This window comes from Capricornis sumatraensis, chromosome 13, assembly GCF_032405125.1.
Source record: "Capricornis sumatraensis isolate serow.1 chromosome 13, serow.2, whole genome shotgun sequence".
Taxonomy (NCBI): domain Eukaryota; kingdom Metazoa; phylum Chordata; class Mammalia; order Artiodactyla; family Bovidae; genus Capricornis; species Capricornis sumatraensis.
In genome coordinates this window covers 10,794,223-10,821,736 of record NC_091081.1, presented here as the reverse complement: position 1 = coordinate 10,821,736, position 27,514 = coordinate 10,794,223, and the positions used below count along the sequence as shown (strand labels likewise).

Sequence of the window (27,514 nt, the reverse complement as noted above, 5' to 3'; positions counted from 1 at the left end):
CTCATTATTATTGGAGTGTCACTTCTCCCAGTCCCTCTACTAGACAGAACTAGTCTGTGTATGACATTGTATTATGCTTATGTATTCATGTATAGGTGTATTTGTAAATATATCAGGTCCATGAATCAAGGCAAATTGAAAGTGGTCAAACAGGAGATGGCAAGAGTGAACGTCGACATTCTAGGAATCGGCGAACTAAAATGGACTGGAATGGGTGAATTTAACTCAGATGACCATTATATCTACTACTGCGGGCAGGAATCCCTTAGAAGAAATGGAGTAGCCATCATGGTCAACAAAAGAGTCCGAAATGCAGTACTTGGATGCAATCTCAAAACTGTTCATTTCCAAGGCAAACCATTCAATATCACAGTAATCCAAGTCTATGCCCCAACCAGTAACACTGAAGAAGCTGAAGTTGAACGGTTCTATGAAGACCTCCAAGACCTTTTAGAACTAACACCCAAAAAAGATGTCCTTTTCATTATAGGGGACTGGAATGCAAAAGTAGGAAGTCAAGAAACACCTGGAGTAACAGGCAAATTTGGCCTTGGAATACGGAATGAAGCAGGACAAAGACTAATAGAGTTTTGCCAAGAAAATGCACTGGTCATAGCAAACACCCTCTTCCAACAACACAAGAGAAGACTCTACACATGGACATCACCAGATGGTCAACACTGAAATCAGATTGATTATATTCTTTGCAGCCAAAGATGGAGAAGCTCTATACAGTCAACAAAAACAAGGAGCTGACTGTGGCTCAGATCATGAACTCCTTATTGCCAAATTCAGACTTAAATTGAAGAAAATAGGGAAAACCACTAGACCATTCAGGGATGACCTAACTCAAATCCCTTATGACTATACAGTGGAAGTGAGAAATAGATTTAAAGGACTAGATCTGATAGATAGAGTGCCTGATGATGGAGGTTAGTGACATTGTATAGGAGACAGGGATCAAGACCATCCCCATGGAAAAGAAATGCAAAATAGCAAAATGGCTGTCCAGATAGCTATGAAAACAAGAAGCGAAAAGCAAAGGAGAAAAGGAAAGATATAAGCATCTGAATGCAGAGTTTCAAAGAATAGCAAGAAGAGATAAGAAAGCCTTCCTCAGCGATCAGTGCAAAGAAATAGAGGAAAACAACAGAATGGGAAAGACTAGAGATTTCTTCAAGAACATTAGAGACACCAAGGGAACATTTCATGCAAAGATAGGCTTGATAAAGGACAGAAATGGTTTGGACCTAACAGAAGCAGAAGATATTAAGAAGAGGTGGCAAGAATACACAGAAGAACTGTACAAAAAAGATCTTCATGACCAAGATAATCACGATGGTGTGATCACTGACCTAGAGCCAGACATCCTGGAATGTGAAGTTAAATGGGCCTTAGAAAGCATCACTACGAACAAAGCTAGTGGAGGTGATGGAATTCCAGTGGAGCTATTCCAAATCCTGAAAGATGATGCTGTGAAAGTGCTGCACTCAATATGCCAACAAATGTGGAAAACTCAGCAGTGGCCACAGGACTGGGAAAGGTCAGTTTTCATTCCAATCCCAAAGGCAATGGAAAAGAATGCTCAAACTACTGCACAATTGCGCTTATCTCACATGCTAGTAAAATAATGCTCAAAATTCTCCAAGCTAGGCTTCAGCAATACGTGAACCATGAACTTCCAGATGTTCAAACTGGTTTTTGGAAAGGCAAAGGAACCAGAGATCAAATTGCCAACATCTGCTGGATCATGGAAAAATCAAAAGAGTTCCAGAAAAACATCTATTTCTGCTTTATTGACTATGCCAAAGCCTTTGACTGTGTGGATCACAAGAAACTGTGGAAAATTCTGAGAGAGATGGGAATACCAGACCACCTGACCTGCCTCTTGAGAAACCTGTATGCAGGTCAGAAAGCAACAGTTAGAACTGGACATGGAACAACAGACTGGTTCCAAATAGGAAAAGGAGTATTGTCACCCTGCTTATTTAACTTCTATGCAGAGTACATCATGAGAAACTCTGGGCTGGAAGAAGCACAAGCTGGAATCAAGATTGCAGGGAGAAATAATAACTTCAGATATGCAGATGACACCACCCTTATGGCAGAAAGTGAAGAGGAACTAAAAAGCCTCTTGATGAAAGTGAAAGTGGAGAGTGAGAAAGTTGGCTTAAAGCTCAACATTGAGAAAACAAAGATCATGGCATCTGGTCCCATCACTTCCTGGGAAATAAATTGGGAAACAGTGGAAATACTGTCAGACTTTATTTTGGGGGGCTCCAAAATCACTGTAGATGGTGACTGCAGCCATGAAATTAAAGGATGCTTACTCCTTGGAAGAAAAATTATGACAAACCTAGATAGCATATTGAAAAGCAGAGACATTACTTTGCCAACTAAGGTCCGTCTAGTCAAGGCTATGGTTTTTCCAGTGGTCATGTATGGATGTGAGAGTTGGACTGTGAAGAAAGCTGAGTGCTGAAGAATTGATGGTTTTGAACTGTGGTGTTGGAGAAGACTCTTGAGAGTCCCTTGGACTGCAAGGAGATCCAACCAGTCCATTCTGAAGGAGATCCGCCCTGGGATTTCTTTGGAAGGACTGATGCTGAAGCTGAAACTCCAGTACTTTGGCCACCTCATGCGAAGAGTTGACTCATTGGAAAAGACTCTGATGCTGGGAGGGATTGGGGGCAGGAGGAGAAGGGGATGACAGAGGATGAGATGGCTGGATGGCATCACTGACTCGATGGACATGAGTCTGAGTGAACTCCAGGAGTTGGTGATGGACAGGGAGGCCTGGTGTGCTGGGATTCATGGGCTAGTGAAGAGTCGGACACGACTTCGCGATTGAATTGAATTCAAATATAACACACCTATATTTATTAACTTTATTTATTACTTTGATGCAAACATAATTATGGTTTTAGATTATGAATTTTATATCAAGTTGCTCAATAGTGTCTGACTTTGTGACCCCATGTACTATACAGTCCATGGAATTCTCCAGGCTAGAATACTGGAGTGGTTGGCCTTTCCCTACTCCAGGGGATCTTCTCAACCAAGGGATCAATGCCAGGTCTCCTGCCTTGCAGGTGGATTCTTTACCACCTGAGCCACCAGGGAAGTCCTAAGAATACTGGGGTGGGTAGCCTATCCCTTCTCCAGCGGATTTTCCCAACCCAGGAATCAAACCAGGGTCTCCTGCCTTGCAGGTGAAATCTTACCAGCGGAGATACCAGGGAAGCCCTAGGAACCATTACAATCAATACATTTTTGCCAATGAGAAATAAGTTTGTTTATATCTATAGCATAACAGTCTGTGCTTAGGGATTGGACAAACTCTTGGAAAGCATTTTCTGCCTCCTGCTGGTTGTGGAAGCATTTTCCCTGCAAAAAGCTTGTTGGCAAGAGTTTGTGGGAATATGGCAGATGAGGCAAAACTTCGAAGACCAGTCTGTTCAACTTTTGAAGCATTGATTGTGTGATGGGCAGTCAGGCCTGTTGTGGAGAAGAATAGTGCCCTTTCTGCTGACTGCTCCCTTTTGCAGGCATTACATCAGTTTGCTAAGCATAGTTCTCAGATGTAGTGGTTTCACCAGGATTCAGAAAGCTGTAGTGGATCAAATGGGCAGCAGACCACCAAACAGTGGTGCCCACTACCTTTTTTTTAGTGCAAGTTTGGCTTCGGGAAGTGCTTTGTAGCTTCTTCTCTGTCCACCCATTGCTGGTCGTCACCAGTTGTCACATAAAATCCATTTTTTGTTGCATGTCACAGTCCGATAAAGAGATGGTTCATTGCTGCGTAGAATAAGAGAAGACGGCACTTCAAAACAATGATTTCTTTGATGTTCAGTCAGCTTGTGAGACACTCACCGAGCTTTTTTTTCACCTTTCCACTTTGCTTCAAATGCTGAACGACTGTAGAATGGTTGATGTCGAGTTGTTCAGCAACTTCTCCTGAGGTTGTAAGAGGATCAGTTTGGATGACGCTCTCAGTTGGTTGTTGTAAACTTCTGATGCCCAGCCACTGCGCTGCTCATCTTCAAGGCTCGTCTCCTTTGCAAAATTTCCTGAACCACCAGTACACGGCACGATCATGAGCCGTTCCTGGGCCAAATGTGTTGTTGGTGTTGCAACTTGTTTCCACTGCTTTACAACCCATTTTGAATTCAAATAAGAAAATCGCTGGAATTTGCTTTTTCTGTAGCATCATTTCCATAGTATAAAATAAATATAAAATAAATAGCAAGTAATAAATCATTGACAAAACATTGGGAATGTACATTAAAATGATATATAATGTAATCACATTTATTTAGAATATAATCCAATATCAAATAGCAAATTTCAGCACTGCGAAAGTGCAGGTACTTTTGTGCTAACCTAAATGGCATCCCACTCCAGTACTCTTGCCTGGAAAATCCCATGGATGGAGGAGCTTGGTGGGCTACAGTCCATGGAGTCCTGAAGAGTCGGACACAACTGAGCGACTTCACTTTCACTTTTCACTTTCATGCACTGGAGAAGGGAATGGCAACCCACTCCGGTGTTCTTGCCTGGAGAATCCAAAGGATGAGGGAGCCTGGTGGGCTGCCGTCTATGAGGTCGCACAGAGTCGGACACGACTGAAGTAACTTAGCAATATATGCGCTGGAAATTGTGATTTCACCCAAGTATTTCAGATTCTGGTCTACTACCACAGGAGCCGTTGTGGTTTTCTCCCTTGCCCTCTTTGTAACTGTTCTCCCACCGTGCGAATCCTGGCTTCCACTGTCCTCATGCCATGTATTAGCATGCTTGGTAAGTTTCACTCTGCACAGTGCGTTTTCCACTGGCATTCTTTCCTGCTTCCCTTCCCTCCACTCTTTGTTGACACCCACCTCATCTGCTTGGCTCTGTTACGGACTGAATGTTTCGCTTCCCTGAGAATTCATATGCTGAAGCCCTAAATCCCAGTGCCAGGGTATTAGGAGATGGGGCCTGTGGGAGATAATTAGTTTTCAATGAGGTCATGAGGGTGGAGCCACTATGAGGGGGTTCCTACCCTTAGAGGAAGACACACCAGAGCTTCCTATCCCTGCCAGATGAGGAGACAGAAGGCCAAGACGGAGGCCCTGTCCAAGAGCGGAGTCTGTCAGCTTCTTGATCTTGAACTTCCCAGACTCTGGAACTGTAAGAAATCAATGTTGTTTAAGCCATCCATTCTGTGGTGTGTTGTTATGGCCACTTGAGCAGACCAAGGCGGGCCCAGAAACTCCATGGTGAGACAGGGCATCCTCGCTGGGCGGCCCCCCTGGCCGCCGCTCTCCTCCCCCTGAGGGGTTTCTTACGTCTACCCCAGGCCGCGGTGGTGCTCCCGCCCTTGGGAAGGTGCCTACCTTTCTCTTCCCTGTGTAACTGAGTTTTTCAGGAAGGGGATGGCGGGGAAAGAGTGGTAAGCCAGGGATGGGGGTGCCGGAGACCTGGGAACCTGGTGGTTTCCTTTGAGACACTTCCAAGTGCCAACTGCACGGCTCAGCTTGAAAGTCACTGAAGTAGCCAGCTGGACAAATTGTGCCTGTAGAGCGATGGTTGGCAAACATAGCCCATGAGCCAGATCTAATCGTGGCCTGTTTTGGAACAGCCTGTGAGCTAAGAATGGATTTTATATTTTTTAAAGGGTTGTTAAGAAAAAAAAAAGTAGACTGTGCCTTGGAGACCATATATGATCTATAAAACCTAAATATTCACCATCTGGCCTTTAATATAGAAAGTTTTCTGACATCTGCTTTAGAGGATTATTTCTTCAACATCATTTCTGAAGACTAGACTTGTGACTAAGTTTGATATTGTCTTCCTTGGAAACGACTCAGGTTTTTTTTGCTGTTGTTTTTTGTTTCTTAAATAATTTCTGTTTTATTTTTAAAATTCTTGACCTCGCTGAGCACTGTGCGGGATCTGACTAGGGAACAGACCCTTGCCCTTGGCAGCAAAAGCTCAGAGTCCTAACCACTGGACTGCCAGGGAATTCCCAAGACTCTGGTTCTTGACTCTGCGTTGCCAGTTAAGTGCAGGTCCGCATGCTTCAAAAAGGAACTAGCCATAAAAAACCTTACACTTTCCTAAGGTAAACAGGAAGCCTGGCCAAGATTCACACCTGAACGCAGAGTGTGACCCCTCTACTTGGATGACGTTCAGGCGGGTGGCCCACCTTCTGCACATCAGTGACACTGAGCAGATGGCCTGCTGCTGTGCTTTGCTCCTCTGGTGCAATGCTAAGCATGTTCCAGCTTCACAGGGGGATCATTTCTAGATGTCTTCATCCCCTTGTACACTTTTGGTGCCTGGTAGACAGCAGCTGTGTTTTACTCTGTTACTGCACCAAGCGATCTGTGTTTGTGGTGGATTGGATCCTCTCTTGCCTGGTATTCATACATCACTAGATTGTTCTCTTCTTTTTTTTTAATTCTTAAAATTGACAGAGTTTTTTTCTCCTATGCCTTTTGTTTTACGTACTCCTGTCCTCCTTATCGGAGAAGGCAATGGCACCCCACTCCAGTACTCTTGCCTGGAAAATCCCATGGACGGAGGAGCCTGGTAGGCTGCAGTCCATGGGGTCGCTAAGAGTCAGACACGACTGAGCGACTTCGCTTTCACTTTTCACTTTCATGCACTGAAGAAGGAAATGGCAACCCACTCCAGTGTTCTTGCCTGGAGAATCCCAGGGGCGGGGGAGCCTGATGGGCTGCCGTCTATGGGGTCTCACAGAGTCGGACACGACTGAAGCGACTTAGCAGCAGCAGCAGGCCTCCTTATCAAAATCCTGTATATCAAATACCAACGCTTTACCCTAATGTACTATAAATAACATAAAACATCATTGAAATGCTGGTCTCAGAAACAATAAGCCACTGACTCATCCGTTCATTATTCACATAACCTTTATTTAGTGCTTAGGCCTGGGATAGTCCCAGCCCCTCTCCGCTGCTTCCATAGTCCCCTGTGTTTGTCATGAATAAGTGCAACATCATTTTAATGCTGTCTTGATCATTCCTGTTTTTCTTGCCTGTCCCCTACTTGGGGTGGGGGCAGGGTTCAGAGAAAATGCCCTGTTAGTCGTTGTCCTGTTCCCAGTACCTAGCACATTGTAGAACCAAAAAAAGGGGTGTTGAGTGAGTGAATAAATGTCCAAACCACACTAGGGTCAAGGGAAGCAAAGGTGAATAAGCCAGTGTCTTAGGCAGCCTTGTTGAGTTTTCTGGCCAGAAGTACTTTGATGAACTAGGGAGTGATGTCTGACCGACCAGCATTCCCTTGTGCTGGTTCACAGAGTGGTGAGACAGAAGAGGGGGTGTCAGGAAAGGAAGTGGCCTGCTGTGCAACAGAATGGCTGGGGGCGGCGAGGAGGTGTTGTCCTGGCTTCAGTTCCGGGAGGAAGCCCAGGACTAGAGGAGAGATTGGCACTCAGGATCATTAGCAAGGGGAAAAAAGTGCACGCTTTAAATGCATGGTTAACATTAAAAAAAAAAAAGAAGCGAAAAGAATGAAAAATATGTCTGTGAACTTTAATGTTACATTGACAGAAGAAAGTACTCTGACCTCATTTAACAGATCCGTTTCTTTTATGACAGCTTCACTGCTGTTTTTTTATCCTGGGACAGTGACTAGACTCAGGGCCCTGATTGAAGAACAGAGGGCTCCTTGGCCATTTTAGTTTCTTTCATCATCTGGTTTTCATCCATGTGAAATCATCTCTCGCCTCTTCTAATTCCCAGGGATTCCAAGGAAGGAGGTCTGCCCATGGCTGTTTCGGTAACGCCATCCTCGCTCCGGATGCAGAGCCCCGGCGGCTGCACGGAGCTCCGGCTGCCGGCAGGGGTCAGGCTCGCGCCGTCCTCCTGCCGCGGGCTGCAGCACGTGCCCGGGGACGGGCTGCACCTGCGGCTGCACGCGCGGGCCGAGTGCCTCCCAGGTGAGTAGCGCTGGCCTTTCTGTCTCTGCATTTGCTTTTTCATTATAAATGAAAGGTGATTTTTTTTTTTTTAAGTTGAACTTTTCCCAAGGGATCAGACTCATCACCTGCAGGAAAGAGCTGAGGGTCCAAAAGATCTGTTTTTTTTTTTTTTTTTTTTGCCAACACTGCTCATTATTAAGTGCATGCAGTTGAACAGGTCATTTTGTTTCTTTCAGGCTTTTTAAAGAGTCTTTTGTTTTTTTCTTTTCTTTTTCCTAAGAAACTGCATTTTTAAAAGAGCAATTTCAGGTTCACAGCACAATGGAGCAGAACGTACAGAGGTTTTTCCATGCCCTCCCTGCTTTGTTTCTTTAACTGTAAAATAACCTGGCTCACAGAATTGATGGGAAGATGAAATCAGAGGGCGAGTGTGCCAGACCTGGTTGATTTTAAAGCCTTATACAAAGGCATTCAGACCAGAGAACGCAATGATGGAAAGGATCCCATTCATGTAGGGACATTTCTAACTAGAGCGAGTAGGACATTGGGTTGGCCAAAGAGTTCTTTTGGATTTTTCCAGAAGATGTTAAAACCCAAGTGAAATTTTTGGCCAGCCCAATAGAAAGATTCAGAAATGAAGTTTGATGTGTCATTTGACTTTGATTGTTGTTATGCCTGTTAGACTTCCGTATGGCGTATGGATTCAGTAAGACCATAGAATCGTTTCTGAAAATAATTAAATGACCTTATTGGTACATTTCCTTTCTTGCCATGTGAGTGTTGTGCTTCGGAGGATTGAAAATGCTGTTAAAGGGGGAAACAGAGGCTGTAGTAAATAGCTGTGATGTTCATTCTCTGAGAAGGATTAAAGTTCTTAACAGCTGCATTTGGGATTTCTCTGTTGCTGCATGGATATGAAGCCTTTTATCTGAGCTGCAAGGAGCCCTGAGGTGGAGTCAGCAAGATTGTAACCAAGAGCTCTTGGGGAGATGTCAGGCTTTCCTAGAGCCTCTGTCCTGGCGATTGAAAGGAAAGAGAAGTAGAGGGAGTTTCACTTCTTTTTTGCTGGAGAGTGATTTTTGCTCAAGTACTGGATGAGTGAAAAATCAGTCTGAGTTGAGCAGGGTTGGTTATAGGACAGAAATGTCCTGGAGCTGAAGTGGCATAGGATAACCGTGGAAGGAGGGATGGGCCTTTGAGATGGGACATAGACTAACAGACGCTCTGAGAGTACCTGATGATGGGCGGGGGGCGGGTGGTTTCAGAAAAGAGGCCTTGGGAGCCTGAGAGGCCTTGGAAGTCTGACTCCTGTGGCATCCTTGCCTTTCTTTAGCGATGATGAACAGTAACCACTGCAGGAATTGGGGGTCACATCTGGAAACTGGGGACAAGCAGGCGTGAAAGCCACAGTGGAATGTTTTCAAATCTGCTGCTGGTTTTCTGGGACAATGATTTTAGGTCCCATAGCGAGTAGGCATGGAAACCTTCCAGAGACAGAATTAGTTTGTTGCCTACGCATATTCTGTAACAGTTATTAGACAAATAGCAAAACTTCAACTATTTTTTAAAATTTAAATAAACAAACATTATTGTTTGATTTTAACTGTCAGACACAATAAACTGACTGCTGTGTGTGGGTGTGCATATTGTTTGGATCTCCAGTTTCTTTACATTTTTCACACATATTTTGCTTAACCATCTGAAAAGGAAAACCATTCAGAGTCCTGTTCTGCAGTGCATGAAGGGGTATGCAAAATAGATTCCTCAGTGGTTAATTGCTTTAGTGCTTTCCACATAATAGTGGTGAATAAACCTTTGCTGAAGGGATAAATATCAGATAGGTACAAAATATCAGATAGGCGCATACTATTGTAAACGTAAATCAAAATCTGTGGTAGGAAGCAAACAGTTTTAGCATTCAATCTTATGTTTCGAAATTTTTGCAAAGTAAACTTTTCAACTATAAAAATACCCTTTTAAGGACTACAGTAGACATATTGTTACACTGTTCTGAACACATAGGTCAGATGTGACCCTTGATCCAGAACTGGCTGCAGTAGAATTTGATGTAGCATCAGCATTGAATTCATCCCCAGGCAGCAGTACTTCCCAGGATGCCTCTATCAAAAGGTTCTGACTTGAACCTGAGCCTGCATCCTGCTGGGTGAGCAGCAGAGGGCAGTGTGTCATTGAAAATGTGTTTATCCGTCCTGAAAAGAAAATCAGGGTTGTCTTATTTTCTGCTCAGAGTTAAAGAATACTGTTGGCTTCACCTTAGTGCTACAGGGCAGTCTTAGAAATTAAACAGAAGAATTTTTAACTCTCAAGGCTTAAACTTTCTAGCATGGTTGTTTTTAAAAAGATCTTAAGATACAAAGTAACATAACAAAGTTCAAATGGCTTGATTCTAATGGATATAACCTCATTTCTTCAGACTTTTTTGTATCTAATTTTTTTTAATTTATTTTTTATTTTATTTATTCTTGGCTGCGCAGAGTCTTCGTTGCTGCATGCAGACTTTCTCTAGTTGCAGTGAGCTGGGTCTCCTCTCTAGTTGTGGTGTGTGGGTTTCGCACTGTGGTGTTGCACAGCACGGGATCTAGGCACATGAGCGCAGTTGCCCCGTGGCATGTGGAATCTTCCCAGACTAGGGATTGAACCCGTGTCCCCTGCGATGGCAGGGGGATTCTTAACCATTGGACTACCAGGGATGCCTCAGACTTTTTTAATAGATATTTTTGTGGATTGGGTTTTTTGTTCTTTGGGGTTTTTTGTAAATTAAAGTTTCTTTTCTTTGTGAATGAAATAACAGAAACTAAGGGAACATTCTATCTTACATTGCTCTTTCATATACTATGGGAAACATTTGTTTTCCCACAGCTTTAATCAGAAATTGAGTTTTGCTCTTGCAAGATGGAACTGTTCTTAGGAGCTATTTCATTCCCAGAGACCTGCCCAATAAAGACCAATTTCAAGATTGATATTGTTTGTACAGACTGATACGATCCAGACCGGACATCAGCTTTGTTTAAATCGAATTAAATTTAAGAACTCTGTTTACCAGCAGTCTCAGTGATGAAAAACTGTCCCTAAGTCTAGCAGAAGAAAGCTGAGGAAGGAGAAGCTGTGTGTAGGTAGCTCGATGTGGAAGAAATAGTTCTTTCTCTCTCATCTTTAGTGTTGGTATTTCTAGAATGAGGGAGATAACTCGGTGGTATGTTACATACATAATTTTTAGGGCAATACCTAGCTGTGAAACATGTAGCAGAATCTGGTGTTTTTTAAAAAACATTCCCAATATTTGCTTGGTGTTGAGTCATCAGATAATACTAATTAAGTGTGTACTTCTGGGTAGAACATAAACAGTTTATTGGTGATAATTTATTGCAGCTATTAAACTCTCTAAGTGTGTCAATATATTTACCCCAAACCTCTTAAGATGTGCTGTTTCCTTGATTTCCTCTAGAACTGATTTCAGTGTTTAATCAAAGCTCACAAGCCCAAGAACGTTGCACGTTTTATTGCCAGTCCTGTGGTGAAGTCGTCATAAGGGACAGGTAAGGAGCACGTTTAGCACTGACTCATTCTGCGCCTGGCAGTGGCTGTTCTCTTTTTCCATCAGAATTTTTGAAGGAACTGCCAAGAGGGCAGTCTGCAGCCTTCAGATGAGAGCCAGCTCAATGTCACTTTTTTGAACCCGAGCAGCCCACAGACTCCAGCAGTCACGGGGCAGCTAGGTCTCCTGCAGCTGACAAAGGCTGCTGGCTTTGAGGGAGGGGGGCTTGTCTTGGGCGCAGGAGCCGGTGTAGACCAGCCCCTCTCCTCTGAAATCAGACACGACAGCTATCACACGTTATAGGCATCATCCTGGTGAATGAGCTTTCCCACATGAAGTGCGTTTTCTAAATAACAGAAGCTTTTTCAGCCTGTTTTTTTTTTTTACTTGAGCTATTTCTATTAGTGCCTTTCTAAAATCTGTTTCCTATTTCCCTGCTTATTAAAACAGCGTGTAGAGCACAAATTAACCTTTTCTTGCTGCTTAGGTTAATCTTGTAGCCTGTTCTCGCGGTGTGCAGTGATTTCCCCATTGTGATGGGGAGGGCCCTTTGCTGTACTCTTTGGATTCCCCCGTTGTCTCTTTTAATTATTTTTCCTTCTTCTCCTCCTCCTGTCGGCCTCCTTGTTGCCTGGGCATGAACCATTCTCCCTGAATTTTCTAGTCACTCATAGCCTAGAAAGATGGAGCAACCCTTATTACTGTTAACAGTAATATGAAGGAAAAGTTCAGAGCTCTTTGTTAGTGTTTCCTTAGAAACTTAGATGGAAGTGGACACTTGTCCATACCTGAGACCCGCTCCGGCTTTCGGGGTCTTGGTGGAGGGAAGACACCACTTCTCTCTCTCCCTGGGTCCCGGGAGGTAGCCAGTCACTGGGTACTGATATTCCTTCATTCTCCATACCCCTCCATTTCTTCCACCTCTTAGTCGAGGCCACAGTCCTCTCACCAAAGAGCACTTCCCAAAGGCAGCTGGGTTCCCCATTCAGGGCCTCCCCAAGCCTCCCATTTCTTCCAGGATAGATTCTGCCAGCCCTCAGCATGCCACGCTGGGTGCTGGAGGAGCTGAACTGTGTTCACTGCCACACCCTCCTGTTTCAGTCTCCTTCCTGCACCCCCTTCCTCCCTCACCCCCAAAACCACACACCGTTATTTCCATATGTTCTGTGCACAGCTCTGGTGATGGGCTTGCAGTCCCACAGTCTTTTCACAGGCAGCCCCACCGCAGTCCTTAGTGAAATGTATCTCCTCTCTGGGAACATGCCCATCTTCCTCTGGTTAGCTTCTCTCTAGAGTCAGCATATTCATTAGATTGAATATTCATTGGAAGGACTGATGCTGAAGCTGAAACTCCAATACTTTGGGCCACCTGATGCGAAGAACTGACTCTTTTGAAAAGACTCTGAAGCTGGGAAAGATTGAAGGTGGAGGAGAAGGGGACGACAGAGGATGAGATGGTTGGATGGCATCACCGACTCAATGGACATGAGTTTGAGTGAACTCCGGGAGTTGGTGATGGACAGGGAGGCCTGGCATGCTGCAGTCCATAGGGTCGCAAAGAGTCAGACACCACTGAGCGACTGAACGGAACTGAACTCAGCAGACTCAGCGTCTCCTGCCGGGAGCCTCCCCTGAACCCTAGGTTGGTTTGTGTACCCCTTGGAGGTTTGTCTGTTGTCTTCCCAATTAAGCTGTAGGCTTTGGGTGCAGGGACAGTCTTACTCACATCCCTCCCCACTCCTGTTGAGAGTGCAGTGTGGTGTAGCAGAGATGCGGAAGCCAGACCAACTGGGTTTGTGCCCACTGTTTACTAGCTCTGACCCTGGGGAAATTACTTGACCACTCTGTGCGTTCATATTTTTTTTTTTTGGTATTATTATTACAAAAATGTAGATAACAATAAGAGCTACCTCTTTAGGGTTTTGGGGAGGATCGAGTGAGTTTAACTGGGAAGCTTTCAGGATGTGACAGCTACTGCTGTGATTCTTACCCTCACCACCGTCTTCATCGTCATCACTGGCGGCAGCCGGCTCAGTGCATTCTCTGTAAATTCTTACCGGTTTGATTGAGATAAATGTAGGGTGCTTATCCTGGCCTTCCATCAGTCTCTCTCACTTGCTCTCTGATTCCTTGGTAGATTAGATCGCAGAAGGTCATGCTCCTGTAAGTACCGGGTCCTGAGCAGAGCACAGTCCGAGTGTTGATCATAGGGAAGCCAGGGGCTTGCTCTGAATCTGCAGAGGAGGGAGATGTCCTCACTCAGATTTTCCAAAGCTGAGGTGGCTGTGGAGCGTGCTGTTGAGGACAGGCCCGCTTGGCCCTGGAACGTTCAGAGGATTCCAGGTTGCCCTGGTATTTAACCAGGAAAGTTTTCCTCCTCTCAGTCTTTCTCAGGCTTCGGTTTAACTATCATTCAGTCTCTGACACACGCACGCCTCTACAATGAGAGACCTGGGAGTTACAGAGGAGCTTCCCTGGTGGCTTAGAGGGTAAAGCATCTGCCTGCAATGCAGGAGACCTGGGTTCGATCCCTGGGTCAGGAAGATCCCCTGGAGAAGGAAATGCTAACCCACTCCAGTATTCTTGCCTGGAGAATCCCATGGACAGAGGAGCCTGGTAGGCTGTAGTCTGTGGGGTCTCAAAGAGTCGGACACGACTGAGCAGCTTCAGAAAAGTTCACTGGAGGATTAGCGTTTCCTGGTGTGCCCGTCTTACAGAACTAAGCTTGCTCGTTGTCGGCTGATACCGCATCTTGTCTTGTGTCAGTCCTGTTCACGACCTTGAGACCGTGGAACTGGGTGCAAGGGCTGAGGGGCTGATGCTGTGAACCATACTCACTGCCCCAGTCCTGACCTTTGGAAGCTGTGGGCTGAGGAGCAGAGGGGAGAACGGGACCTGGGCTTGAACTCCAGCTCTACCCTCAGAGGCTGGGGAACCGTGTCCACATTGCCTCACCTCAGCTCATGTAGTTGTAAGATGGCCTATTTTCCTAACTGGTGAAGAGCGTTTAAGGCCGTAACATGAATTTTAGTGAATATTTGACAAGCTCTTTTGAATCGTCTTTACAGACTCATTCTACCCCCTTTTCCATAATTGGCCTTATCAAAACCAGCAAATTAACCTAGTATAGTGTTTCAAACCTTTTTGATTCAGGACTCCAGATTTTTTAGGCATGCCAGGGAAATGACCCCCTCTTTCCCCTTTTCTCTCTGAGAAGACCCACAGCGGATGTGACTTGCCCTTGCTTAACAGCAAGGCTTCCCTGGATGCCTTTGAGTGTCACAACTGTGGGTCTGACATGTGGAGGCCTCTTGAGCAATGTGGAGAGACCCTCAATAGGCAACTGAAAGCTTTGCTTCCATCTCAGTTGTAGGCAGCCGGCTCTTTGATGGAAAACCACACTTCCTCCTGTGTCTGCACAAGAACATCATGCCGACCAATTGCATTAAGCCCCGTGGTCTTCTCATTTCTCCCTCAGTTATCTGTTCTATGCAGGTGGTAAAGACAGCTGTGCTTGTTAAGTAGAAAGTGAAGCCAAAGGTATTTCAAAGCAGGCTTGTAATCACAGTCAACTCATTGTTGGCATCCTTTTCAGGAAGGCATCTTGGAATATGGTGGTTTATCTTGACAGGAGCTCTCATGTTGGGAGCAGTGGAGCCGAGTTAAAGATCTGCTTGCTGGCTAATCTTTCTGTCTGGGAACAAGTCACTTTGATTCCCAGTTTCCTCATCTGAAACATTGGGAGGTTCAGTTAGATAGACAGGGAAGAATCCTGCCAGCATGAAAATTCTGTGGTTAGTGAACCTCAAAAAAATTGCACCTTGGCTTCTGTGAATTATGATTATTTGGCTAGTACAAAACTAATGCTTGTTCTTTTTTTTAATGTAAAAGATTCTCATCAAGCAAATTATAGATGCAGAAGACTGTTTAACCTATTAAGACTCATTATGGCTTTTAATCTTATTAGCACCGGGGTGCACAAAATCTGCTAATTACAGCCATCTTTTTTTCTTCATTCAGAGTCACACATTCCTAGCTGTTTGTTTTGGTTATTTACAAACAAAGAATGTCTTGTTTCTTTACAGTGAAATTCTCCAATTTGCATTCTTATCAGTTCAGCAGAGTTGTTTTGTAAAAATGATCCAACATACACAATTTTTGATTACACTCTTGTTGAGAGTGAAAGTCCCTAATACCAGGCAAGAGAAATAATAAAATTTACTTCATTGTGATTAGTCTCAGAACCAGCTAAATGATCATTGTGTTTGGAATTTGGTATGTCTTTTAGAAATAAATGCATGTCAGACTTGAGTTATGTTGGTTGGCTAAGCAGACTTTGAAACCTAAGCCTGCTTTTCAGTCATTTCTGAGGTCTCCTGAGGTCTCTGGAAAGGCCTCCCTGTTCTATCTGCACCACCAGAGCTGGATGTCAGCCCAGCAGCTCTGAGGGCATGGAAACTCTAGCAGGTAACAAGCAGAATAGACTTAGTGCAACATAAGAGATGTCAGAATATGCACCTAGTTGATTGGTCACCTTGACAGACAAGCTATTATTGCAGTCTGAAAATAACTACTCCTATGAATAGTCACATTTCAATGAAGGAGAACAAAGAAGTGAAAAGAGAGTACAGGCACACACTGAATTATTGGTTCAGTTCAGTTCAGTTCAGTCATTCAGTCACGTCTGACTCTTTGTGACCCCATGGACTGCAGCACGCCAGGCTTCCCTGTCCATCACCAACTCCTGGAGCTTACTCAACTCATGTCCATCGAGTCGGTGATGCCATCCAACCATCTCATCCTCTATCCTTCTCTTCTCTTCCTGCCTTAATCTTTCCCAGCATCAGAGTCTTTTCCAGGGGCAGTTCTTCACATCAGATGGCCGAAGTATTGGAGTTTCAGCTTCAGCATCAGTCCTTCCAATGAATATTCAGGACTGAGAATACATTAAGTATGTACATAATGATAATAAAATGCAAAGCTAGTTTCATAGTATTTGTAGGCCATCAGTTAGATAATGCCAGCCAAATTTATCTAAATTCCAGCAGCTATGTTTCGAGCTTTAGATACTTGATGGCTTCCTTAAAATTTTTATCATCCACTTGATTCTAATCCAGTGTGAAAGCTCTGTATTATTACCGTTGTTATTATCAGTGATTAATGGTCACTTTTAAAGCTAAGGCATTTCATTTTCTTCTTTAAGTTTTAAATAAGTACCATCAGTCAATAACATTTATTAAAATTGTGCATTTTAAGTTCTTTTTCCCAAAAGCTTATGCTTAAGATGCATTAAAAATAACTAGCACATTTATTTTTATTTTTAATGGGAGGAAAATTGCTTTATAATGTTGCATTGGTTTCTATCATACAACATTGTGAATGAGCCATAAGTATACATATGTCCCCTCCCTCTTGAACCTTCCTCCCACCGCTCACTCCCCCCATCCCACCCCTCTAGGTCATCACAGAGCGCTGGGTTGAGCTTCCTGTGTTATACAGTAACTTCCCACCAGCTATCTGTTTTATATATGGTAATGTATATATTTCAATATAACAAGCACATTTTAATTAATTATAATTATGTGTTGCTGTTCATCCTAGAATCTTAAACTGAGAGAAAGTTTAAGAAATTATTTCACTCTTTTTCTGAGCTTCAGCAGGTTTTTACCTAAAAAGTACCTTGAAAAAAAATACGATATCTATTTTCTTCAGAAAGTTCTCTTGGGAAGTAAATCCTATCAAAGTTTCAGGGGTTTTGGTAGATATACTTTCAGGAGAGCTGTGATTTAAATATATCTTTTGTTCTTAAAGGATTTATGATTTTTCCAAACATCAGAAAATTTGCTTCTGCTGTAAAAACACTTTTATCTTTGCCATGACTTGTGAATTAGGTGTTTTCTTGCTCTATGTCTTACATAGGTAGCTATGGGATTATGTAGAGCTTTTATTCCCTGTGATTCCGGGTCAAGTTAAGTTAGAAATACCACGTTTTGGGTGAATGTGCGTGAAGTCCCCCAGATCTCTGTAAATCTCAGTGCAGTTTCATTTCTGATGACTTGTGAGGTTTTGACATCGTTGCCTTGAACACTGTACTGAGGATCTTGTTTATGGGCACTGTGTGCAGAATGTCTGGGGACAGAGAATCTTAGCGAGCTTGTCCAGAGCTAGGAGCCTGTCTAGGACCCCCTGTTATTCTAAGCGGGCACCTTTGTTTGTCTTCCTCCTCATCTTTGTTAAAATTCAAATCTGACCTGTCACTTCCCCACCTTAAATTCTGTGATGCTCCCCAACTGTCTGGAGAAGCAGGTCCCCAACCCTTAGACTGTTGTGTCACACCCCATGTGGTCTGTGCCATCCCACCTTCCCTGTCCCCTTTACTGAAATGTGTGACCAGGAGAGGGAGTATATTCCAAGGGAAAGAGTTTGGTGCCTGGAAAAAAAGTGAAAGTGTTAGTCACTCAGTCCTGTCCAACTCTTTGCGACCCCATGGACTGTAGCCCGCCAGGCTCCTGTGTCCTAGGGATTGGTGCCTGGAAGACCTGGGGTAAGATCTGGCCTTCATTTATCATCTTTGACTCTGTGAACTTGTACAGATTAGTTAACGTTTCTGAGCCTCCCTTTCCTTCTTTATAACAAGGAAATGGAAGTGTTATCTCACGAAGTTGTGGTGGGCATCACATGCAGTAAAGTGTGAGCAGTGCCTACCTGAGGTTTTCTTGAGTTCAGCTGACCTTGTGGACTCACAACACTACCATGGACCGTGTTTCTTGCCTGCAGACCGGGCAGTTGTCTGCAGCAGTTCAAGCAAATGGCAAGTCATGTACCTTCCGGGGACCCTTGTCTCCCCATACGACACAGTTCCAGGTATGAAGTATAAGATTTATATCAGCAGGTGCAGGAGCTATCCTGAGAAGAAGCCTCATACCCTAAGCAAGGATCTTAGGATTCAAAGGGATCTTACAACGATTCTTTTCCATTGTTTTTAATTTTTAAAATTTATTTATTTTTATTTGACTGCACTGGGTCTTAGTTGTGGCATGCAGGGTCTAGTTCCCTGACCAGGAATTGAACCTGGACTCCTTGCATTGGGAATGCAGAGTCTTAGCCACTGAACCCCCAGGGAAGTTGCACCTTATGACAGTTCTTTGGCATAGTTTCTAGGGTTCTCTACGAAGGCCTGCATTCAGAGAAGTCCAAAGCATGACATCCTCATTGGATATTTACAGATCATTCAGACTTGCTCCTGGTCCAGATGCGATATGCCAAGCAATGATCGTTTTTATTGCAGTTGGTCTTGACTAGCAATATAATCAATGCCTACCATCTACCTGGTTTCCAAGGTGACAGGTCTAGGTGATTAAACCAAAGGTCACATTCTCAAGCAAGGAAAAGGTTTGGTAACGCTTTCATTTGAGTATGCTGCAGACTGCCTCACATGTTATAGTTATCAACATGTGCTATTAATATGTTTGCACCAACCTCCTAGTTCATTCCTTTGACAAGTGAGAGCTTACACAGTGAGTCAACCACTGTGCCCGGCGCTAGGACTACAGTGGCAAGTTAAGCATACATGGTACCTCTCTTCATATTGTGTCCTGTGCCTGTTATGTGCTTGCTTAGTTCCTTTCATTGTCTAGAGAACTCCTATTCAAAGGTCAGCTCACATCTTACTTCTTCTGTGAAGCCTGTGTGTACTCGACTCCCCTAACACTTGGTACATATTTCCCTGAGTTCATTGATTGGTTTTGCGAATGCGCAGATCCCCTAAAGTAGTATACACATTTTATGTGCAGGTGGGAATGTACGATTGAAGAAAGAGGTGAAAAAAGGGATCTGAGCCATCCCCTACCTTTCTCCCCTCAACTCCTGAGAATTTAGAACTACGACTCTGTTATGAGCACTTATTATATTCTGGCTCTGTTATTCCTTTCTAGATATATATTTGCTACTAGAATGTGAATACCTTGACAATGGGACTATATGTATTGCTGCTGATATTTTGTGTCAGCAGAATGTCTGACTCCTAGTAGGCTTTTAGAAAGTATATGTTGAAAGAATTGCTTCTTAATCTCCTTAACAGACTTGGCAATTTGAATGATGCTAGTGCTGAAGTATTGCTTAATTTGAAAGGGAATGTTCTTGCTTCTGTTAAACTAAAATCAGCCTTTCTTGTTCCTACTTCTGTCCTCTGGAATTATAAGTTAAATGTCTGCCCTTCTCCACGGTATGATTGCCCTTTTATGAGACTCAGAATTGATTGGGAAAATCAAAGAAAAAGAATTCACACAAGGGAATCATTTAAAAATGATGCATTTTAAATATTTTCATTTAACACATGCAAATGTACTTTAACTTAACTAGTCTTTAATTATGAAACTAATATCATTATGTTGAATGTGAGTCTGCTGCTGTGGACTCTTTTAGCTTTTTTCACTTACGCTATCCTAAATTCATTATCCAGAGTTTCCAGTTTAGGTTCTTTAAAGTCGAATGAGAAGTTATACACTGAAGCAGTCTGACTGCAGAATTCTAGGTTTTTACTCTTCTTCCCTCACCTCAGTTTTTTATAGTTGTGTTTCCCACATTTCACCAGTGATGTTGTTTTTTAATAACTGACTTTCCTTTACTCTGAAATGTGTCGTTTTTAGAGGAATAGCAACTCATAGTTGGTGTATGTGTTTGATTAAATTATGTAAGTAAAATAACATATATAAGTGGCATAAAAAGGTCTGTGATCAAATACAGTTGATCCTTAGCGGGTGAATGGTCTAGCTGATTGGAGCAGAAGTGAGCAAGTATTCAGGGTGCTTTAAGCTTTCACAGTATTCAAAAGCATTAGGAAGACCGGGAGCATGTTTGTTTTCTCTTTTTTTCAGGATAAGTTATTTTGAAATGTCCTCATTATCTTGCCACATTTCTTCTCCCCTTAGACTCTTCCCAATTTAGATTAGAATAGAGGTAAACCAGGCAAAAGTCTCATATGTCTATATTTGTACAAGAAAAAAAATAAAACAAAAATAGTAGCAAATATAAGGGGCTTCTTAACTGTAAGGATGTTCTAAGTGTAAAAATAATGCCAGAGTGGAGCTTTGTTTCTCTCCCCTTGAGAGGGGCCTAGACTTCATGACTCACTTCCAAACAACAGAGTGTGCCAAGGCAGAAATAGGAGCTTTCCTAGTGGAGGAGCCTAGCAGATGCCACCTTAACCCAGTGATGGAGGTTGACATCCCCAGGGATAAATCGTATTGATAGAGGGTCCCCTCTCGTGTGGTGTGATAAGAGTGCTTTACCTCAGGGGTAGACTTCCCCCAAACCTGTAGTCCCAGTCTAATCTCGAGAAAATATCAGACAAACTCAAATGAGGGGTATTCTGTAAAATACCCAATGGGTACTGGTGCTAGTGGTGAAGAGCCCACCTGCCAGTGCAGATAGAGATAAGAGACACAGCTTCCATCTCTGGATTGGGAAGATCCCCTGGAGGAGGGCACAGCAACCCACTCCAGTGTTTTTGCCTGGAGAATCCCATGGACAGGGGAGCCCGGCAGGCTGTAGTCCATAGGGTTGCACAGAGTTGGACATGACTGAAGTGACTTAGCAGGCATTACTCTTCAGAAATCTCAAGGTCCTGAAAATCAAGGAAGAGGAGATGAGAGCAACATGATGTTTCAATACAATGGGTTAGAGACTTCCCTGGCAGTCCAGTGGTTAAAACTTTGCCTTCCAGTGCAGGGAGCACAGGTTTGATCCCTGGTTGGGGAACTAAGATCCCACATGCCATGTGGCACTGTCAAAAAAATTTTTTTTTAATTTGTTTAAATAAATACAAATGAATCGGATTCTGAAACAGAAAAAGGCGACATTAGTAGAAAAACTGGGGAAATCCAGATAAAAATAGTAGTTTTGGCAAATCTTCCCTAGTTAGTGAAGTCGCTCAGTTGTGTCCGTCTCTTTGCGACCCTGTGGACTAAAGCCTACCAGGCTCCTCCGTCCATGGGATTTTCCAGGCAAGAGTACTGGAGTGGGTTGCCATTTCCTTCTCCAGGGGATCTTCCTGACCCAGGGATTGAACCTGGGTCCCCGGCATTATAGGTAGACGCTTTTACCATCTGAGCCACCAGGGAAGTCCTCCCTAGTTAAGTAAGCTGTTAACATTAGAGAAAGCTGGGTGAGGTATATGAGAACTATGTGTACTGTCTTTGTAACTTTTTTGTAAATTATGCTAAAATAGAAAGTTTATTAAAAAATAGTAATGAGAGAACTCACAGAAGAAAGCGTTGGGTGATTTGAAATTTAAGGCATGATGACGAAATAAAAGTCAACAACCCTGAAACAATATTTGTCACAGAATTTAGACCAAGGACTTATATTCTTAATGCAGAATATACTTGTACAGATTATTAAGAACATAGTAATACCTCACCGGAAAACAGCCATTGATCGTAATTTACAGAAAAGACACAGTGGTGAATAAATATAAAAAAGCTGGTTCAATCTCACCAGTAATTAAAGAATTGCCGATTATAGCAGTTTCGAAAATATTTTTATTTTCACCCATTACATAGAAAAATGATAATATTCAATTCTGGAAAAGGTAAGTGGAAGAATTATAAATTGGTATAGCCTTTCTCGGAGAAGGCAATGGCACCCCATTCCAGTACTTTTGCCTGGAAAATCCCATGGATGGAGGAGCCTGGTAGGCTGTAGTCCATGGGGTCGCTAAGAGTCGGACATGCCTGAGCAACTTCCCTTTCACTTTTCACTTTCATGCATTGGAGAAGGAAATGGCAACCCAGTCCAGTGTTCTTGCCTGGAGGATCCCAGGGACCAGGGAGCCTGGTGGGCTTCTGTCTATGGGGTCGCACAGAGTTGGACATGACTGAAGCGACTTAGCAGCAGCAGCAGCAGCACCATAGCCTTTCTGGAGAGCAGTTTGTCCGTAGAGCAATTGGATTTAAAAATATGTGTATCATTTTGCTTATACTCTCCCACTTAAAAGATTTCTTTCCCAAGGAAGTAATCAGATGTGTATACAGATTTTCTAAAAAGACTGTTCATTATAAGGTTGTTAATAATGCAACACTCAAAACCCAAATATCTTAACAGTGAGGGAATGACCTAAAAAATTTTGGCATACCTGTGGAATAGAATAGAGTCATTAGGTAGCCTGATATAGTTTAAAAAAAAAAAAAGCAATGCAAGCAAGATACAATTTGTGTATTTCCTTTGATCTCAGACGGTGTGCATATATGTACAGCTGTCTCTCTTGAAAGGCTGGCAAGGAGATAAACAATCATGTAAAAAAGCAGTTACCTGTCCTTGAGTGGTAAGGAAAAGATGGATTTTATTTGCTTTCTACCTCTCTGTATTTTCACAATTGTCTATATTGAGTATATATTACTGTTGTCATCAGGGGAAAAATAACACTGCAAGCAATATGGTTAATGAGTTTCTTTCATCGTTTATGCTGATTTAATTTTGAGATCACAGTTCTGTTTTGTTCTATAAACCATCATTTTTCCTCTTTCCATTAGGATGCTCCTGAGAGTGCTCCCCCTGCCAGGCGATAACTGGGGTGCTCTGGTTGACGAGTGGTGTTGTCATCCTAACCCCTTTGCTAATAAGCCACTTCATCCACAAGAGAATGACTGTTTCACCGGAGACTGTTTTTACCTGGTGAATTTAAAGAGTGATTTGTGGCAGCCAAGACCTGAAGGAGCCCCAGTGGAGACACACCATCCTTCTTCTGAGAACCATCTAAAATTGGTAAAATACCTTTTAAAATAAATGCTTATTTAGAGGAGGGTTTAGAAGCTGGTTTCTCCAGTCTTTTCTTCATTCAGGGCATGTGAAACTGGCAGTCCTAAAGGCCAAAATCTTTGATTTTTCAACTGCTTCTGTCATCAAGCCCTGCTCTTTTGATACAGAAAGGGCTTGTACAGGCCTTAAACCAAAATAGTCACAGGGGCTGGAGGAGGAAGGGAAAGAGGCTTCTTTGTGCATAGATTTGGGAATGTTAGTGTTTTACGCCCTATTTCCTTGCTTTTAGGACAGTATTCCATAATCCATGTGCATTTTATCCTCAGAGTCTGATTTAAATGGAAATTGTTCTTTGGCTGTAGGATACCTACTGTCCTGTGAGGTCCAGGTCTTTCCCTGTGTCTTTCCGTAGTCTAGACTTCTGCGGGTGTCGTACGAGCGAATGCCATCAAGCAACAGACGAGGTGGAGGAGCCCAAGCGTGGAAAGTAAGCTCAGGCCACAGGCTCCATGTTGGTGCCTGACAAGTGAGATCAGGCACTCCTGCTCTCAAAGGTGCTTGAGGGAGAAGGCTATTTCCTCTCACTGCAGAGAGCAAGTGGTTTACCTTATTTTAAAAGAAAATCAATGACATTGACTCCGTCCTTGTGAGAAATCGTTCCCTGGATGGCAGGTCAATACAGATGTGATTTAAAACGTTAAGAAAATCATTGCCAGAGAACCTTCCTTTTAACATCTGATTATTGGTGGGAACCAAGGCTTTGTGTGTTAAATTTTATTTAGAGCTCCTGTAAGTTTTGTCGTAAGAACTGGACCACTCTAGAATATATGCAGTAGTCCAGAAGATCTTAGTTTGTCAGCTAGTTTATAGAACTGTTTCATAATTCGAGGGAGATTAAGGAAGTTTGACAAATGTCGAGGTTATCAGTTTAAATTATGTAAGTGTTTCAACTTTCACCATAAACACAACTCCGTTTAACTTTAGGTTCCATTTAAAATTATAATACTTGACTCTCTCCTCTCTTACCCCAACTCTCTGTAACTATCTTGAGCTTTTATAAAGTCATAACCACTCATATTTCCTTTGATCTCCACTGCTTTTCAGTGTATGTATGTGTGTCTATTATACAATATATATTAGATGAAGTATATGTATACTAATACATCCATATATTAGAATACCTCCATAATTATAGTGCTTTAGCCATCTATAGTTTTCAAAGATAAATGGTAAGCACTTAATGTAAATCTGTTATATTTAATATGGTTGCAGTAAAATTATATTTTAATCTAAATATACTAATGCTTTACTCTTTTACATATTTTGACTTTCATCTTTATGATTAAGCTATACATTTTAAAAAAATATTTGGAAGATGTGAGTAGAAGATAATTGGGGAAAGATTAAATAAACAAAACCATGAGTTTCCCTTTTTAGATGAATTCTGTATTCCATATGAAAACAAGTTCCTCACATTTGCGTCTTTATCCGTTATGATGCCACTTGCAAGAATTTCTCTTAATGGTGAACAGCCATCCTATGTGTTGTGTCATAGTCAGATATTACGTTTTTTAAGTAACAAGGAGAGGATGGCAAATTACTGTCATGACAAGCTACTGTTGACAAGACTGTTTTCAAGTCAGCCTCGATGGAAGTTCCACTTTAGTTGCATATTGCAGCAGTTGAAAGAATATGCCTGTGACCAAAATAGTAACATAAATTTGGAGGGACCACTTCCACCGTGTTCTCATGGCTCCTGTGGGAACAGGCTTCTCTGTGCTGTTGAAAGCCTATTTCTCACATCACCCAGTCTAGCCATCTAGCAGGGTTTTGAAATGTCGCATGGTGACGCAGCATCCTAATGGTGTCTCTTGGGAAACATTTTTTTGGTGAGACAATATCAGGGGTCCTTAGAATGGAAGCCACACAAAGGAACATAAAAACGAGGACAGAAGGCTAATCCACCTCTCGTAGCAGCAGTGCCACTGTGCAGATATATTGATTTAATTAGTCCACAACAATGTCTGTCCTTGATGTTTGCTCTGTAGAGTTCCTACACTGCTAGGCTGCTTTTCTGCACAACTCGCTTGATTATTTCCATGAAGCATAGGTCAAGAAAAATGCAGTGCAAGGCAGAGTTTCTCTTTCAAAAAAATGAAAGCATTATAATATGTTAATTTCAAAGATCAAGACTAGTTGAGCTTATCAGACATGAATGATGCATTCTGCGTGTTTTCTGAGTATTTGGTAGAAGTAATTTTTTTTTATCTCTACTTGTAGGAGATTATAAAAACGTATTTTATGAGGAGCCCACGTGGAATAGGAACTTTTATTTTTAAAATAAATGCTACTGGGACTGGGAACAAGTGAACCTTTATTTTTAAAAAATGTACTTTAACTGTGGAAAAAAATTTTAAGAGATAACTCACCTCAGCGTGAGGAATGTATATTTTAATTCTGTTTAAGGCAGCCTCGACAATGAATTACTCCAAAGCATATCTCTTGAATTATAATATTCATAAATGGCCGAAAAAAGAGCATAAACAAATGTAATGTTCAACTCTTATTCCTTTCCTTCAATACCCCTGTGTGTGTACATCATGTTTTTTGTGCCTCTGTGAATGTGGCAGTATACCTTTTCTTTTCAAAAGACATCTACTGATGATTTCCCTATTCTTAGATCTATTATCTCTTGTGATATTTTTTATGCCTGCCAATGAAATGAAAATTTTGCATCTGATAAGCAGATTGATAAAGGTGGCATCTCAACTTTCGATAAGATTCATAATATTGTTCTAGACTTAGAAAGTAGCCACACGTATGACTTCATCCTGTATTTTAAAGAACAAATGAAATCGAACATTGCTGTTTTTGTCAGTAAGCATGGCTAACAATTTTACCTTGTTGTTGTTGTTGTTGTTGTTTGTTTTGTTAAGTTCATGAGGATTTCTTTTTTCTTAAAATGGGTTGAACTTTGTAAACATTTGCAAATGTAAAAAAATAGAATTATGAACTTCATCAGTCATCTTGATTCATACAGTATGCTTCATCTACCCCTTTTTTTTTAGTTTTTTGCTCAAGTGCTTTAAAGCAAATTCTAAACATTATGTCGATTCACTCCTATATAGGCTTCTTATTTGCATGACCACAGTGTCATTTTCACACCAGACAAAATAAACAATTATTACCCAGTGACACAATAGCAGGCCTTTAGCATCTGGTGGACATACGGTCCCATCACTTTGTGGCAAATAAAAGGGAAAGAAGGGGAAACAGTGACAGATTTTATTTTCTTGGGCTCCAAGATCACTGAGGACAGTGACTGCAACCGTGAAATTAAAAAACACTTGCTCCTTGAAAGGAAAGCTATGACAAACCTATACAGTGCATTAAAAAGCAGAGACATCACTTTGCTGGCAAAGGTCCATATAGTCAAAGCTTGGTTTTTCCAGTAGTCATGTACAGATGTGAGAGTTAGATCATAAAGAAGGCTGAGCACCAAAGAATTGATGTTTTTGAACTGTGGTGCTGGAGAAGACTCTTGAGAGTCTCTTGGACAGCACAGAGATCCAACTAGTCAATTCTATAGAGAATCAACCCTGAATATTTATTGGAGGGACTGTTGCTGAAGCTGAAGGTCCAATATTTTGGCCACCAGATGTGAAGAGCCAACTGATTAGAAAAGGCCCTAATGCTGGGGAACATTGAAGGCAAAAGGAGAAGCGGGCAGCAGAGGATAAGATGGTTAGGTAGCAAAATTGACTCAATGAACACGAACTTGAGCAAACTCAGGGAGATAGTGAAGGACAGGGAAGCCTGGCATGTTGCAGTTTGGGGGGTTGCAGAGTCGGACACGACTTAGCAGCTGAACAACAACAACCAGAATTCCCTGGCGGTCCAGTGGTTAAGAATCCACCTGGCAATGCAGGGGACACAGGTTCAGTCCCTGGTCCAGGCAGATTCCAGATGCTGTGAGGTGGCTAAGCCTGTCCACCTAGAGCCTGTGCTCTACCAAGAGAAGCCACCACAATGAGAAGCTCACACACCACAAGCAGAGAAAGCCCATGCGTAGCCGCAAAGATTCAGCACAGCCAAAATAAACAGATAAATGAGTTTTAAACAAACTATTAAAAAAAACAGTACCTCATACAATCAAATGTGTGAATTTTGATTCAAAAAAAATAACACTAGATGACGCTTCTAACAGAATTGGTAAAATCTGTAGAATGGAGGACGAAGGAGCCTGGTGTGCTGCCGTCCATGGGGTC

At 42.5% G+C, this 27,514-nt stretch overlaps 1 protein-coding gene across 2 annotated transcripts in view; it reads left to right on the top strand.

Annotated features, from left to right (window-relative positions):
- The window catches only part of UBE3D (ubiquitin protein ligase E3D), a 160,208-nt gene that overhangs the window by 5,069 nt on the left and 127,625 nt on the right, over positions 1-27,514 (top strand). For both annotated transcript variants that reach the window (XM_068985326.1, XM_068985327.1), the window contains exons 2-4: positions 7,755-7,951; positions 11,400-11,490; positions 23,021-23,252. In XM_068985326.1, coding sequence (XP_068841427.1) covers positions 7,755-7,951; positions 11,400-11,490; positions 23,021-23,252 — 520 coding nt within the window. The remainder of the gene's footprint in view (positions 1-7,754; positions 7,952-11,399; positions 11,491-23,020; positions 23,253-27,514) is intronic.